This window comes from Varanus komodoensis, unplaced genomic scaffold, assembly GCF_004798865.1.
Source record: "Varanus komodoensis strain SLA01 unplaced genomic scaffold, ASM479886v1 scaffold24, whole genome shotgun sequence".
Lineage (NCBI taxonomy): Eukaryota > Metazoa > Chordata > Lepidosauria > Squamata > Varanidae > Varanus > Varanus komodoensis.
The window spans coordinates 17,411,152-17,424,360 of record NW_025335641.1 but is presented as its reverse complement, the minus strand read 5'-3'; the positions used below and the strand labels follow the sequence as shown (position 1 = coordinate 17,424,360).

Below are 13,209 nucleotides of genomic sequence, written 5' to 3'. Positions count from 1 at the left end.
AGCTCTGGCATTAACAGTTTCTTCGCAGAGTAAATAATGTTTCTCTCCATGCCACACAGCTGCTGATTCTTGCTGCCAAAGGGACAAGTACAGGCCAGGCCAAAAAAATAAAAATAAAAAAATGGGGGGGGGCAATTGGCAGCTTTGATAGTAGGATAAAGATTTATGGGGGCAATGGGAATGTCATTTAATATTCTTGATTAAGTTCTGCGCCCAAAATCCATGTGCTAAATAAGATTAACCCTGTACTGGGTTGTAGGCTTTCCCCATAGTCATGTTTTACTAAACAATTGTGAAGGTAGTGTGACATCTGTGGTATATCAAGGACTAGTATGGTGGGTGGGGGAACTGTAAGCTTAAATGTACGGCTTCCGGCATATTGTTACATTCTGTGTGCTTTATGTACTTTGAGAATATTAGTGACAAGATATTGCCCAGGGCTGAGAAGCATCATAAAAGCATATACCTGTAAGAATTGCTCCAAAGTCCATGCAATCTCTCTTCCTGGCAAAGTGCTATGTAAGCTTTGCTTCAGAAGTCAATCTTGAATGGTAAGTTCAGTAATTTCTAGCTGGAACCTGAGAAGATCATGGAAGTATCAACAAGGTGTGGTGGGGTGATAAACAATCCAAAAATAATCAGGGGTCAGGGATAAGGAAGATAACTAACTGGTGAAGCTCCTGCTTGCATTAGAAGGACTGGGTAGCAATATCTGCCTGATACCTTGGATGGGCAGAAGTAGATTCTCAAATATTTGGGTTTTCAGTTCCTGGAAGCATGGCCAATAGGAATGCTGGGAGTTGAAATCACAAATATCTAAAGATTTACTTTCTGCTCACCCCTTCCTAGAAAAAAGCTGCCAGAAAAGACAATATTGAGATAATTGAATAAAAATAAAATAGAACAGAGGAAGTGTTGGAAGGGGTCATCAAGTCCAACCCCTGCTCTGCTTCCCCATGTGTTCACACATCCAGCTGCAGGCCTGCTTGGCCAAGGTGACCTGACATGCTTGCTCAGTGCAGGCAGGTGGGCCATCCCGTGTTCCTAATCCCAATTCAAGGCAGCCAAATATGGCAACACACTGTTGGCAATTGACCAATTTCTTCCTTTCCTATTGAAAAGGATATTTCCTTTTGTTGTCTTCAGGGAATGATGAGGTCGTTTCCTGTTCTTTAAGCCCTGCAGCGTCCCATGAAATTTTCATGCATGATCAATGCATGGCTATTAATAATTGGCTATTAATAATATAGGTCGGTTGACGTAAGCATTCCGAGAGTTCAGTTGTTCTTGTTTAATGCTTTATAAATTATGGATACAGACAAGGCTGATGCTGCCTTGCTGATCTTGGAGGGTGCCAGGCATTTCCCTTGTTATTACGGTCCCAGACATCAAGACAAGTGGCTTGTGGACTGCCACAAGTGGCTGGTGGAGCAATATTCCACTTCGTGGTCTGCATGCTGTATAAGCCTACAGCCGAATCTAGATGGACTGGATTTGAACTAGGAGCACCCAAGGGAAGCTGGAAAGCCTTTCAGGTTGCCAGTGTGGCAGGGAGCCAGGCAGCTGCTGTTTCTTTTGCCCAGTCCAGTTTTGGCCTTGCCATCTGACCCATTTGCTTGCATGAAGGGATAGCATATGCCACCTGGCGAACGAAAGGAGGAACTGGACAGCAGACCTGGCAAGGGGATGGGGCAGGAAAAGATGCCACAGGGCTGTGTGATGGCAACTGGAAAGGTCTATGGTTGTTCTCCAGCTCTGAATCTCAACCCATGTTCCTATACCAAACTTTCTTATCCAGTGGATTAAAATGATGAGGAAGCCACATGTGAGCACTGCTGAAAGACAATGCCTGAGGCCTAACATCATTCTGGAGGCTGATCAGCATAGTCCTTGAGTGCTAGAAGTCTGGGTGTAAACCCTTTCAGCTATACTAGCTCCTGGTGACCAACGTGTGAGTTCCAGCTGTACCAGACTGCAGATTAGACTAGCTTGGAAGTACTATGTTGACTGCTGCATAATGACATAAGTTTTCCCCTCACAGTGATGCAGGAAGCTGCTGCATACCAAGCCAGACCATTAATCCATCTAGTCCAGCAGTTTTGACACAGACTGGCTGTAGCTCTCCAGGAGCTTTAGACAGTATACTCTACCTGAAAATGCTAATGACTGAAGCTAGGAGCTTTTGAATGCAAGGCATGCTTTGAACTAAAGCAGCCATGTCCCTTCCCAGCCGTGTTAAGGGATCAGCTTCTTCCAAATGCTTAGGTACCCTAAAAAAAAGTTATGGCTTGTTTTCATTAGGGTGCTTTGTCATGCTGTTGCTGCTAGTGGAAATATGACTGACTACTCCATAACCTATAAGGAGCATTTATTGCCAACACAGTTGCTGTTGCTACTGTTCTAGACAAGCCAAAGCCACTAGAATTCCATGCCTACCACTGCTGAGGATGGGGGAATTGTCTGCCTACCCCTTTCTTCTCCTACATCATTGTTGCTGTTGCTTTGTGGAAGCGAACGCTTTTGCTTCTTTCCACCAAGAACGGTGTGTACACACCAGCACTGGAGTATTTCAGAGTTGTGGCCTTCAGAATTTTGCACTGTATTTGTGGTCAGAGAAATCTTTTGGAAGTATGTGGGGGTTTCACCAAATTTGTGTGGGCATAACGTTGGCAAGGGTGACAGCACAGATTCTTTCTTTTTCTCCAAGGGCTTGTAGGTTTTCTTGCTCTTTCTAGTGAAAGTGTTAATAACAGTGACCATGTTAGTAATCTGATCTTCATTTTGCATTTTCCACCATGTAACAAATCTAGCATTTTTGTGGCATCACAGGTAGGGAAAAGGAAGGCAGCTATTACTACAAAAAATACTGAAAATTTGGAGAACATTCTGTAAAGTGGCCTTTTCTTTCTGGATGGGGGTGGTGGGAATCATAAAAGAAAATCTCTATACATTTTGGAGAAAAATGGCTTTGGATACATTTTGGCTTAGCTCTAGTAGCTATTTAGCACCTTCCCCAGGGTCTCCCAAACCTTTTGTTTCAGAGAGGTGACTGTGGATACATCATGTCTCATGCAGGTGCTTTTAATATCCATACTTCCCCGAAAGCCCTGTAGCAGGTACTGTATGAGAGGGGTCCATTTCTGTCCTGATCCAGGGAAGAGATATTGCTGCTATTATTATTTCCTATACCAATCCCCCCCTCCAGTTTCCTGGTCATTCTCTCCCTCATGAAAGAGGCTTTTGTTTTTCGGTCTCATCCATGGGGCATTTATAATTTATTTTGAATTCCTTTGGTGGTGTCTTTGAGTTTATCTAATTACTGCAAGGTGGCTGAGGGTGCCGTGTTTGTGGGTCTTTTTTCCCCATTACACATCTGTCTGTTGCGCTGCAGTCTTCCAGGCTGCCCGTGCTTCTTGATCTGAAAAGCCCTATGGGAGGAATTACCTCATGATGGCTTCCCTTGGGCTTTAATTGAAGTACAAGGAGCTGCGGAAGCTACAGGCTGCTAGATAGATGGTTCTGCAATGATAGACAGGACAGCCACACGCACTCTGCACCCAGATAAAAGTAAGCACAAGAACCCGGATCCCAACCTATGAGAATTGCTCTGCAATGTTTCTTCTCCTTCATATTTCTTTTTCAAAGTAGTTGTTTCCTTTTATTTTAAATAGAATGAGAACAGCTTAAAAAAGGGGGAAGAAATTTTGGCACTAGTAGTTTTGAAGAGGCATGATTGACAAATCTATAACTCCACCATACTATATTCCATTCTCACTTCGGCCCAGTTTTCCAATTTCCCTTTCAACAATCAGTTGGCATTCCATAGATACCAAGCATGCTCAGTCCTTGCTGGACGGTTTGGAGAGGTTTCACCCCTGCTAGGGGTTTGTTTGTATTTTGTAAACCTAAGCTTGCTGGTACCTCCCTCCTGGGTGTGGGTAGGGCTATGCTGACTGCGTAAGGATCTGCAATTCAGAGAATGCACTTGCCATTAATATTTATCAGGGCTGGGAACTGTTGGTGGTCTGGGGGCATTTTTGCCTTCTGACCCTCTCACAGGCTGCAGCTTCTCCCCTGTAGCATCATCCTCATCTTCATATCTTCATCCTTAAAATTATTTCCAAAGTGGCCAAGGAGCACTAAAAGCATCAGAATGAATAAAAATGAATGCTCTAAGTACCATTTAATTATTATTTTTATAATTCGGGCATGCGGTGAAGGCTGGCAGGGGCTGATGTGAAGCACTTCAGAGTGCGCTTTGCTCACTTAGCGCACCTAGAATTGCCACATTTAGCCGCGTGGTTCTCAGGCTGCATTCACACACCTTTAAAAGAATCAGCACTTAGAAACAGCTGAATTGTTAACTGAACTTAAAATAACGCATCCCACTGCTCTGCCTGAAACTGCAGAGGAACATCTTAAAGGTTTATCTCTAAGGACAAGAAAGCAAAGGAAAGAACAAAACACTAATGGAGAAGGACGAGGAAGGGGTTACCTGCCATTACCAAGCACATGGGAAACCATATGATCAATCTACATGGAATAATGCCAGCATATTAGTTCAGAAATTTCTGTTCAACATATTCCCTATATAAAATTGGGAATACCCTACCATGCATGGTGACTGTAAGAAGAAAGACAAAGGACATAATGCACTGAAATGGCAATGCATATTAATCATAATGAGAGCCACATATTGAAAGCAAAAAGGCGCCATTGTCTGATTTGAATCACTAAATCAATGAGTCACTCAAGAAGTTCATCCCCGAACAGTCCATGCTTTACCCTGAACAGATTTTGATTCCCCCCAGTCCATCCAAATTTCAAACAAACAATGCCATATGTACAAGAATACTTAATATAAGAGGACCAGTTCCTAGCCACAGATGCTTTTGGATATTTGACCCACCTTTGATTGCACAGTTGAATATTCACCTAACCCACCAATATCATGTGACTCCAGGAAAGCATCTCTCATCTAGTGCAATTGTTCTTAAACTTTGTCGTATGGACCATTATTTTGATTTCTTTTCTCTTAGGGGGCTGACCTCTGGCCATCACGTTGAAAAATGCATCAAAGTTTCCCTTTCCCAATTCTTGTTTTTGATTCTACCCCCCTCAGTCTATTTATTTATTACTTTCCTGTTGCACTGCTGGACAGAAAAACCATTCCAGTTTAAGTCCTGGCACTGAGAAATGGCTTGATAATCCTACTGTGACATCTTTGTAGGAGATGTTGGCTCTTCTGAATTGTCTTTAATGATTTTTATTGCTGTAGTCTCAGGGACCACTTGAAGTGCAGGAGGGGCCAGATTTAGGGAAACTCTGCCCCAGCATTGCTGAGTTGTCTTTCACAGTGCAGTTGCAAAAGCAGCCTTTAAGAGCTGTGGTCTTTTTCTTTTTGGAAGGAAAGGGCAAATGCAGATGTGAGAAGCTTTACCTTTTTTAAAAAATATAAACTGTAAAATCTCTGTCTCCATGGACTGATGTAATGTACAGAGTATAATGTATGCTTTTCCATCATTTTCTCAGGAGTGGGGAACGGCTAAGTTTTGCGAATAAATCCAGCCAACTGTTGGGACGTAGTCCAAGGTGTCTTTGTGTGTGGAAATCAGATGATATGCATACACTCACACATGACTTAAATATGGACTAATTAAATTCCTTTAGAATTGATCATTTCAATTAAATTTAATTTGCACTGTTTGCTTTGCAAAAGGGGAGGATAAGAGGAGTTTCTCTTCCTATTCCCATATGATTGAGTAGGCTGTGTTAAACAGATCCTGAAAAGTGATATAATTTTTTATGCTTAATAGTGAAAACAAACCTACATTTACCTGCAGTCCTAAATGCACTGATAGCATTGAGTCCTGTTGATCTCTACAGGGATTCTTTCCACATAATAGGATCAGGGTGTTAGAAGACTTGTTATTTCTCTAGGTAACTGTCTGGCTCATTTTTAGCTGTGCAAGTACAGCTGCAGTGCTAGTGTTCGCTAAGCCCATGAGGCAATTGTCTGCAATATATTACTTTTCCCAAAGACCTAATCCTATTGAGGATCGTCTGTAAAGTGCTGTGATGCAGTGGCTAGGTTTGTATAGAATGTAAATCTGTGGTGGGTTCCAACCCATTGCCTCCACAGCAGGGCAATGAGGGGAACTTGAGCTGTGCTGGTAAAGACTGGCGGGAGTTGTTGGCCCAGACATCTGGAGGGCCACAAGTTGCCTACCTCTGCACTACAGCCTGGTTCGTGTGCCAAGAGCTTTTCAACTGGAGGCATTAATTTAGCACTTACGATTCCTTATTTGCAGAGGTTTACCAGCAGTTTTAGACAACCCGGTTTTGCTTCTGGGTTTTTTTAAAATGAGGGAACTCATAGGATACTAGAATTGGAAGGGCCAATAAGGCCAGCAGGTCCATCCTTCTGCTCAATGCAGGACTCCAAGTAGATGATTCATTTGCAGTGTCTCCAGTGTGGGAGAACCCACAACCACCTTAGGGCACTGGATCCATTGTTGTCTTTCTCTGATGGCCAGGAATTTTTTCCTGTTGTTCAGCTGGAGTCTGGCTTCATGTAACTTGAGCCTGTTACTCCATGTCGTGCCCTCTGGAATAATAAAGAAGAGATCCTGGCCTTCCTCTATGTGACAACCTTTCAAGTACTTGAAGAGTGCTATCAAGTCTCCCCTCAATCTTCTGTTCTCAAGGTCAGTCATGGCAGTTCTTCCGATCTTTCCTCATAGAGCTTTGCTTCCATTCCCCTGTGAATTTTTGGCCTTTGCCCTCCCTGGGTCCTTCTAGTTTGCCTGCATCTTTCTTAAACCGAGGTGCCTAGAACTGTCTTCAGTACAGAAGATGAGGCCAGTACGGAGAAGAAGGAAACTAGTGCTTCACATGACTTGAAAGTGATACTTCTATTAATGCAACCCAAAATAGCAACTGCCTTTTTTGCAGGCACATCATATTGTTGACTCATATTCAGCTTGTGATCTAAAAAATGGTGCTATTTCTTCTTCTGTATTTGAGTTATTTCCCTCTTGGTGCAGAGCCTGGATCTCAACTCTGAGGAAAACAAAAGTAGACACAGCAACGAACAGGCTAGAGTAGAAAAGGTCACAGCCGTGGTGTACAGAGCTTGCATTCCGTGAGGCAGTGATGGAAGCCTCAGACTTAATCTTGCTCCTTGCTTCATGTGGAGCATCTCATGTTACATGAGAGAGTTACACCCATCAGCCTGATACTCCCTGCCCACCCTTTCCCCATCACAGTCAGCAAAATTGGGGTGGCCTCTACTGACTCCAATGTGAGGCATTCATGTGAGGTTCATTCTCCTCAGTTATGAAACAAGCTCCCCACTGAGGCCTCCCTGTGCCAAGTTAAGACTGCATTTAACTAATTTATATTATATTGGAGCATTATTATTGCTACTATGACATTGCATTGTAGGAAGGCCTTGGCAATTATAGGTGGCCTGTAAATACATGCAAATAAATAAATAAATACATAAAAATTTCCCTCATATCCCACCTATTCCTCCTCATCTGAGGAACACAGTTTGGCTTACATAGCTCCATTTTATCCTCATCACAACAACCCTGTGAGGTAGATTAGCCCAAGAGTGAGCAACTGCCCCGAGGTCATCAGTGAACTTCATGGGCTAGAGGCGATCTCCTGAATCCCCGGTCTCACACTGAAACCCCCACACCATGCTGGTTCTCTCAATTATTTCAAATGCTTCACAGGTCTTGTGAGTAATTTGTGTAAGGAAGTGTAGCTTTTTAAAAACTGGGTTTAAAGTTAGCTTTAAAAGTCTGTCTTTTAATGATTTAATGGTTGCTCTGTACTTTGCATTGCATTTTGATGGTATCATATCCACTGTAGTGAATGGTCCAGAGAGCTTCAGCTATTGGGTGGTATAGAAATATAACTATTCATAATGCTTCTGTTCCTGGTGGTCCAGAGGCTGCTTGGGAGCTCTGTGATTCTCCTGACCAGGGTTGACAAGTGAGAGTAAGGTGCAACCCTGCAACCTTGTTGCCATGGCAATGGAGAGACAACTCCACCTACAGGAAGTCTCCCAAGAAGCAATACGTGTATGAGCAATACCCTCTGCAATGGGAGGGGAGAGAGCCCTCCAACTTTTGCTCCGTTGCTAAGAGATGAGGCTGAGCAAGAACTGGATGCTTCTCAAGCCCCATCTCTTCCATTTCTGAGGCGAAGGGAAGGTGAATCCAGGAGAGCTGAAGAGCAACCAGGACTGAGGCAGTGAGAGTTTGCATGAAAGACTGACTCATCCGATGAGCCCCAGTGCATGCTGGGCACCATTTTGAATATGCATCACCTAACCATGGCGATTGGGGACTGCTGGATTGTGTGAACCTGGCCACCATGAATTATCTGAGGATTCATCAATCCTAACATAACTTGACTTCTGGTAGCTTATGCTGGGGTTGCTTAACCATCAAATACCCACAGTGGCCATTTCTAAGCTTCCCAGCTGCAGTTGGACTAGCTGAAGGATATGACAGTATTAAGGATTCTTTATCATGGGGAGAATTTAGGGAAGACTGGAGAATTTTAGGAGGACAATGCCACTGCTAATTTTTATTCCCAGACCAAGGTTGTAGTTAGGTAGCTAAAGGATGTATGTGGGTTTGGAATCCCCTTGGCGGTGTAGGGGACCCTAGATGGGTAGCAGTTGTTGGAGGAAAGCGGCAGGCAAAAGGGGGGAATTTAATCCTCTCTGTCCCTGCTTGCTCCTTTTCTTCTGCAAGCCACCTCTCCTAATTGTTGACTGCATGTGATGTAACTCCAACCATAGTTGGCTGATTTCCAGGAATGAAGTTTTAAAACTAGGATGAGTAAGATTTTTAAGAGGTTTCTTGGGAATGCTCCGCAAAGATCGCCCTTACCCTCCAGGGAAAAGGTTTGTCTTACAACACCCACAAAGAGTGAAACCTGGCAAGCTTTCTCTCCAAATACTAGTTCCCTCAGCAGATGTGGAATCAGAGAACATAATGCAGGAAATGGCCATGGTTAAACAGGAAATGGCTGTTATGAACACTTGTGCACTTCACCTCAAACTTCTCTTTCCCATTCCCTGCCCAGTTATTTAGGTTACCACTCATTCACTAAATGAAGTGGTAAACTGAGTGGAAAAATTTGAGACTGTGCCAGTTCAGGTGGGATGACTGTCCCCTGTATTAGAATGACCGCTTCCTACAGTTAAAAGTACTGCATCAGGAATAGAGAATTTTTTTCTGTCTGATGTACATGTATATCACATTCATGGGAGGCCGGTCTTGATTGAGAAGCTTTAAAAATGCAGACTTGGCACCTTCTGTCTAAAGTAGTTCTATCTAGGATTCTGTTACTTCATTCTGTGTGAAGTATATCTAGTATTTAAAAGCCAATAGAGTATTATTACTCTGTTTTTACAGGGAGTAATAATACTGTTGCACCCAGGTAGTTCTGCTTACACTTGTTAACCTGCTATGGAAAGGAATATGTTCGCCCTGTATTCCCTTCCAACCTCAAAGAGGTTTGTTTGTTATATATCCTGCCTTGCCTCCATGGAATCCAAGGTGCCCTACATAAGCCTCTGATCTGTTTCATCTGTAAAGTGGGTTCGGTTGAGTCAGTCATTGGCTGTGATTTATCCCAGTGGCCAAGTGAGGTCTAGAACCTGGATCTTCTGTGTCCCAGCCAGTCCAGCAATTTTGGCCACTGGACCACACTGGCTTACCTGATATTTTCATCTGGCATCTCCAAACAGCTCTGTCATGATTCTTCTTCTAAACAGGTTGCAATGAAAATGAGGCAGACCATCTGGACAGAGACCAGCAGCCTTATCCTCCATCTCAGAAGACTAAGCGCATGCGCACTTCTTTTAAACACCACCAGCTCCGTACCATGAAGTCCTACTTTGCCATTAACCACAACCCAGATGCCAAGGACCTCAAGCAGCTTGCCCAGAAGACAGGTCTAACTAAGAGAGTTCTACAGGTAAGACGCCTCCTCTACAATCCTCTCAACCCCTCTTCCCACTTAAAACTAGTGCACTCTTTCCTTCAAGGTCCTCCATTTCCCTTGTGATACTTTAATACAGTTGACTTCCTCCATAGATATGTAGAAGGTTGAGGGGTAATTTATCTTTCAGAATGTATGATCCAAATGCACCAAGGCAATGTCCTTCAAGAGGCTACAGCTCCCAGAACTGAGAGAGCATCCAACCCTCACAGGAGCAATATTCTGCTCTGATCAGGGTGTGAAATTTGTAATCGCCATGTAATGTCCTTCTAAATTAAAATAGCAACTGGTAGGCTTAATTTCAGGCAAATGAGCTATACCCCTTGAGCACTCAGGGAAGCTGTCAGGAGCAAGCTTTTGTTTTTGTTTTTGTTTTTGCTGATATATGAAATAGAGGTTTTCATAACTAATTTTTAGTTCCTGATTGTCCCATTTCTATCAGCCAAAGGTAACTGCAAGGAGCCTCTGTATTAAACTGAACTGAGGGCTGCTAGACATAATCAGCAACTACATCTGTTGCTGGGCTATACTACAGGTGGAAAGAAACAATCCCATTGTTCCCACACCCTTGTCCTCATATACAAAGTTGTCCCACCCTTGTCCCACTCAAACCCTTGTCCGCACATACAAAGTTAACAGGTGAGGCAGAAGGGTCTAGGCTAGTCTTCTCCGGGACCTGTTTGTTTGCAGGATACAGTGAGGGTTTTTGTCTTTGGTTTTTTTGTTTTTTACACAGGGAGCATTCAAGCATTTGATTCCCTTCACCTGAATTCTGAAGTGATGTTAATCAACTTTGGAGCTTTCTGTGGCATGTGATTTGACCATTGAGTAACATACCGTGTTGAGGAAAAAAATGATATAGAGTTACCTCATGGTGACTTCTCCCTGTTTTTGTTTTTGTATTAATGAATAGAAGACTGTGGCCTCAGATACCACACTTTAAATTGCCCATTGTTTCTCATGTGCCCACTCTGTAGAAGCAAAGAAAAATTATTAGAAGATTAAGTGAATTAAATGACCTAGGTGTAAAGGTAGAACAATGATCCCACCAAAGCTGTAAGTGGTGTAGTGTTGAAATAGAATATATACAAACCATGTAAGAAAAGTAATACATTTACTGGGAGATCTTTCCTCCTATGTTTACTCTCCATGTTTTTAAAGTGGCCACATGAAGGCCAAACTCAATGTTCTGGTAATTGCTTTTTCATTCCAGGATAAATGCGTGACAGCCCAATTCAAACTGGGGCCATCACACTCTGGGAAGGGAGAGATTAAAATTCTCCAACCAGACATTTTTTTTGTCCTGAAATCCCCTCAGGAGGGGGGAGGTTAAAAAAGAAAAAAGTTTATTCTGGAATAAACAAGCCAGTCATGCATAACTAAGGCATGATTACAAGAATGCTTAGTTTGGCCCTAAGTTTATTACCCCAGACATAAATCTCTGTCTACCCACTCTTGACCAAGCTGTGCCTACAATGAAAGAACATGAAAAGTGAATTGCTTGTCCATTAAAACAATTATCTGCTAAAATTGAAACAGAATATCTGAAGTCTGTTTCTGGGAGTAATACCTTGGTCAGCACTGCTAGCGTTTTGTCTAGTACATGAACAAAATAAAGAAAAACAATAAAGAAATGATTCAAAATTAGTGTAGATCAGTCGTTTTCAAGCTCTGTTACAGAGTACCTGGGGTTCCCTTAGATGTTTATTGGAAGTTCCTCAATAAAAAGATCAGTGAAAGCAGACAAGCCTTCCTAAAATCCTTCTTTCCTACCACAGTCAAGATACCCCTACGATACAAGTTATAGCAGTATGTTGGGTTGGTTTGATCAAAGGGACAACATCATAGTGCATTAATTACAGCGGGGCAGAAGGAGCCCAGCTCTCTTCCCTGTAGCTTTTGGAAGGGTTCATGAAGAAATGATTGTGCTGTGGCACAGTGGGCGGCATTCAAAACTCTAAACAATCAAACAAATAAATGGTGGCCAAAATTGGGGAGTGAGTGGGTGGGGCTTGTGGTCTCCTTTATATTCTGCTTAATTCTAGCTCTGATTGGTAGTTTCAACCAGGAGACAAGGAGGGTCCAAATGCACAGCCAGTGTCCCGTGTGAATCGATTGTGCCTTAGGATATGCTGTACCTTGCAAGGGGGTCAGCAGGCCCGCAAATGCTCCTTGTTAGAGTTGAGTCCCCTAATGGCAGAAAGCCTGAAAACCCCTCGTTTGGCTTATAGCCTCCCGCCTCCATACCATATCACAAATAAACAAACAGCCCTAACATACTTTCAAACAGAAGCAGCAAGAAAATAGTCAAGCAGAAAGACAAACATTGGTAAAGAAATCCATTGGGATTGGTTTACAGGTTTGGTTCCAAAACGCAAGAGCCAAATTCAGAAGGAATCTTTTGCGGCAGGAGAATGGGGGCGTTGATAAAGCTGATGGCACGTCGCTTCCGGCACCGCCCTCAGCAGACAGCGGCGCTCTCACTCCACCCGGCACTGCGACCACTTTAACAGACCTGACCAATCCCACAATCACTGTAGTGTCATCTGTGACCTCTAACTTGGACAGCCACGATTCCGGGAGCCCCTCACAAACTACCTTAACAAACCTTTTCTAACATTTGACTTAAACAAACTCTTCTTCCTCTTCTCTTCTTCCTCTTCTTCTTTCTCCATTATATTATAATTATTATAATTATTATTAATATTATTTGCAAGACTATTTTTTTTAAACAAACCCACAGAATATTTTGGAAAAAACCGCTTGGTGTGTAGCATCCGCAACCACTTGGCAAATGAGTTTGCAGTAACAGAAATCTATTATAAAGCTACGTATTCTTATCTATAAATTGTCTCCAGATTCTTTTTTTAATTGCTGCCTAATTAAAGGAAAGGTTCTGAATCATTCTATTAAGTGCCTCTTAAAATTGTATGTTTCTTATTTCCAGAGTTCGTGGAGGGTGGGGAATGGTTACCATGGAAGTCAGAGAATTGTGTTTCCAGATAAAGCCACAAATTGTTATCCTCAAACCATTGGCACCTTAACTTTAAAGCACATTTCCGTATAAGCAAGTCTCACTGAGCAGAGCTGGTCAAGGCATTTTAGTGCCTGAGACAGAAAATCCAAATGTTGCCATGCTGGCAATAGTACATAAATATTTACCACCCCAAGATCGGCTAT

At 42.8% G+C, this 13,209-nt stretch overlaps 1 protein-coding gene across 4 annotated transcripts in view; it reads left to right on the top strand.

Moving 5' to 3' along the window:
- The window catches only part of LHX9 (LIM homeobox 9), a 29,255-nt gene extending 16,609 nt beyond the window's left edge, over window positions 1-12,646 (top strand). For 3 of the 4 annotated variants that reach the window (XM_044432492.1, XM_044432493.1, XM_044432494.1), the window contains 2 exons: window positions 9,803-10,005; window positions 12,389-12,646. In XM_044432492.1, coding sequence (XP_044288427.1) covers window positions 9,803-10,005; window positions 12,389-12,646 — 461 coding nt within the window. Of the gene's footprint in view, window positions 1-5,861; window positions 5,868-9,802; window positions 10,006-12,388 lie in introns of all 4 variants that reach the window. The other variant, XM_044432495.1, reaches the window with a different exon arrangement.
- Window positions 12,647-13,209: the final 563 nt, after the last annotated feature.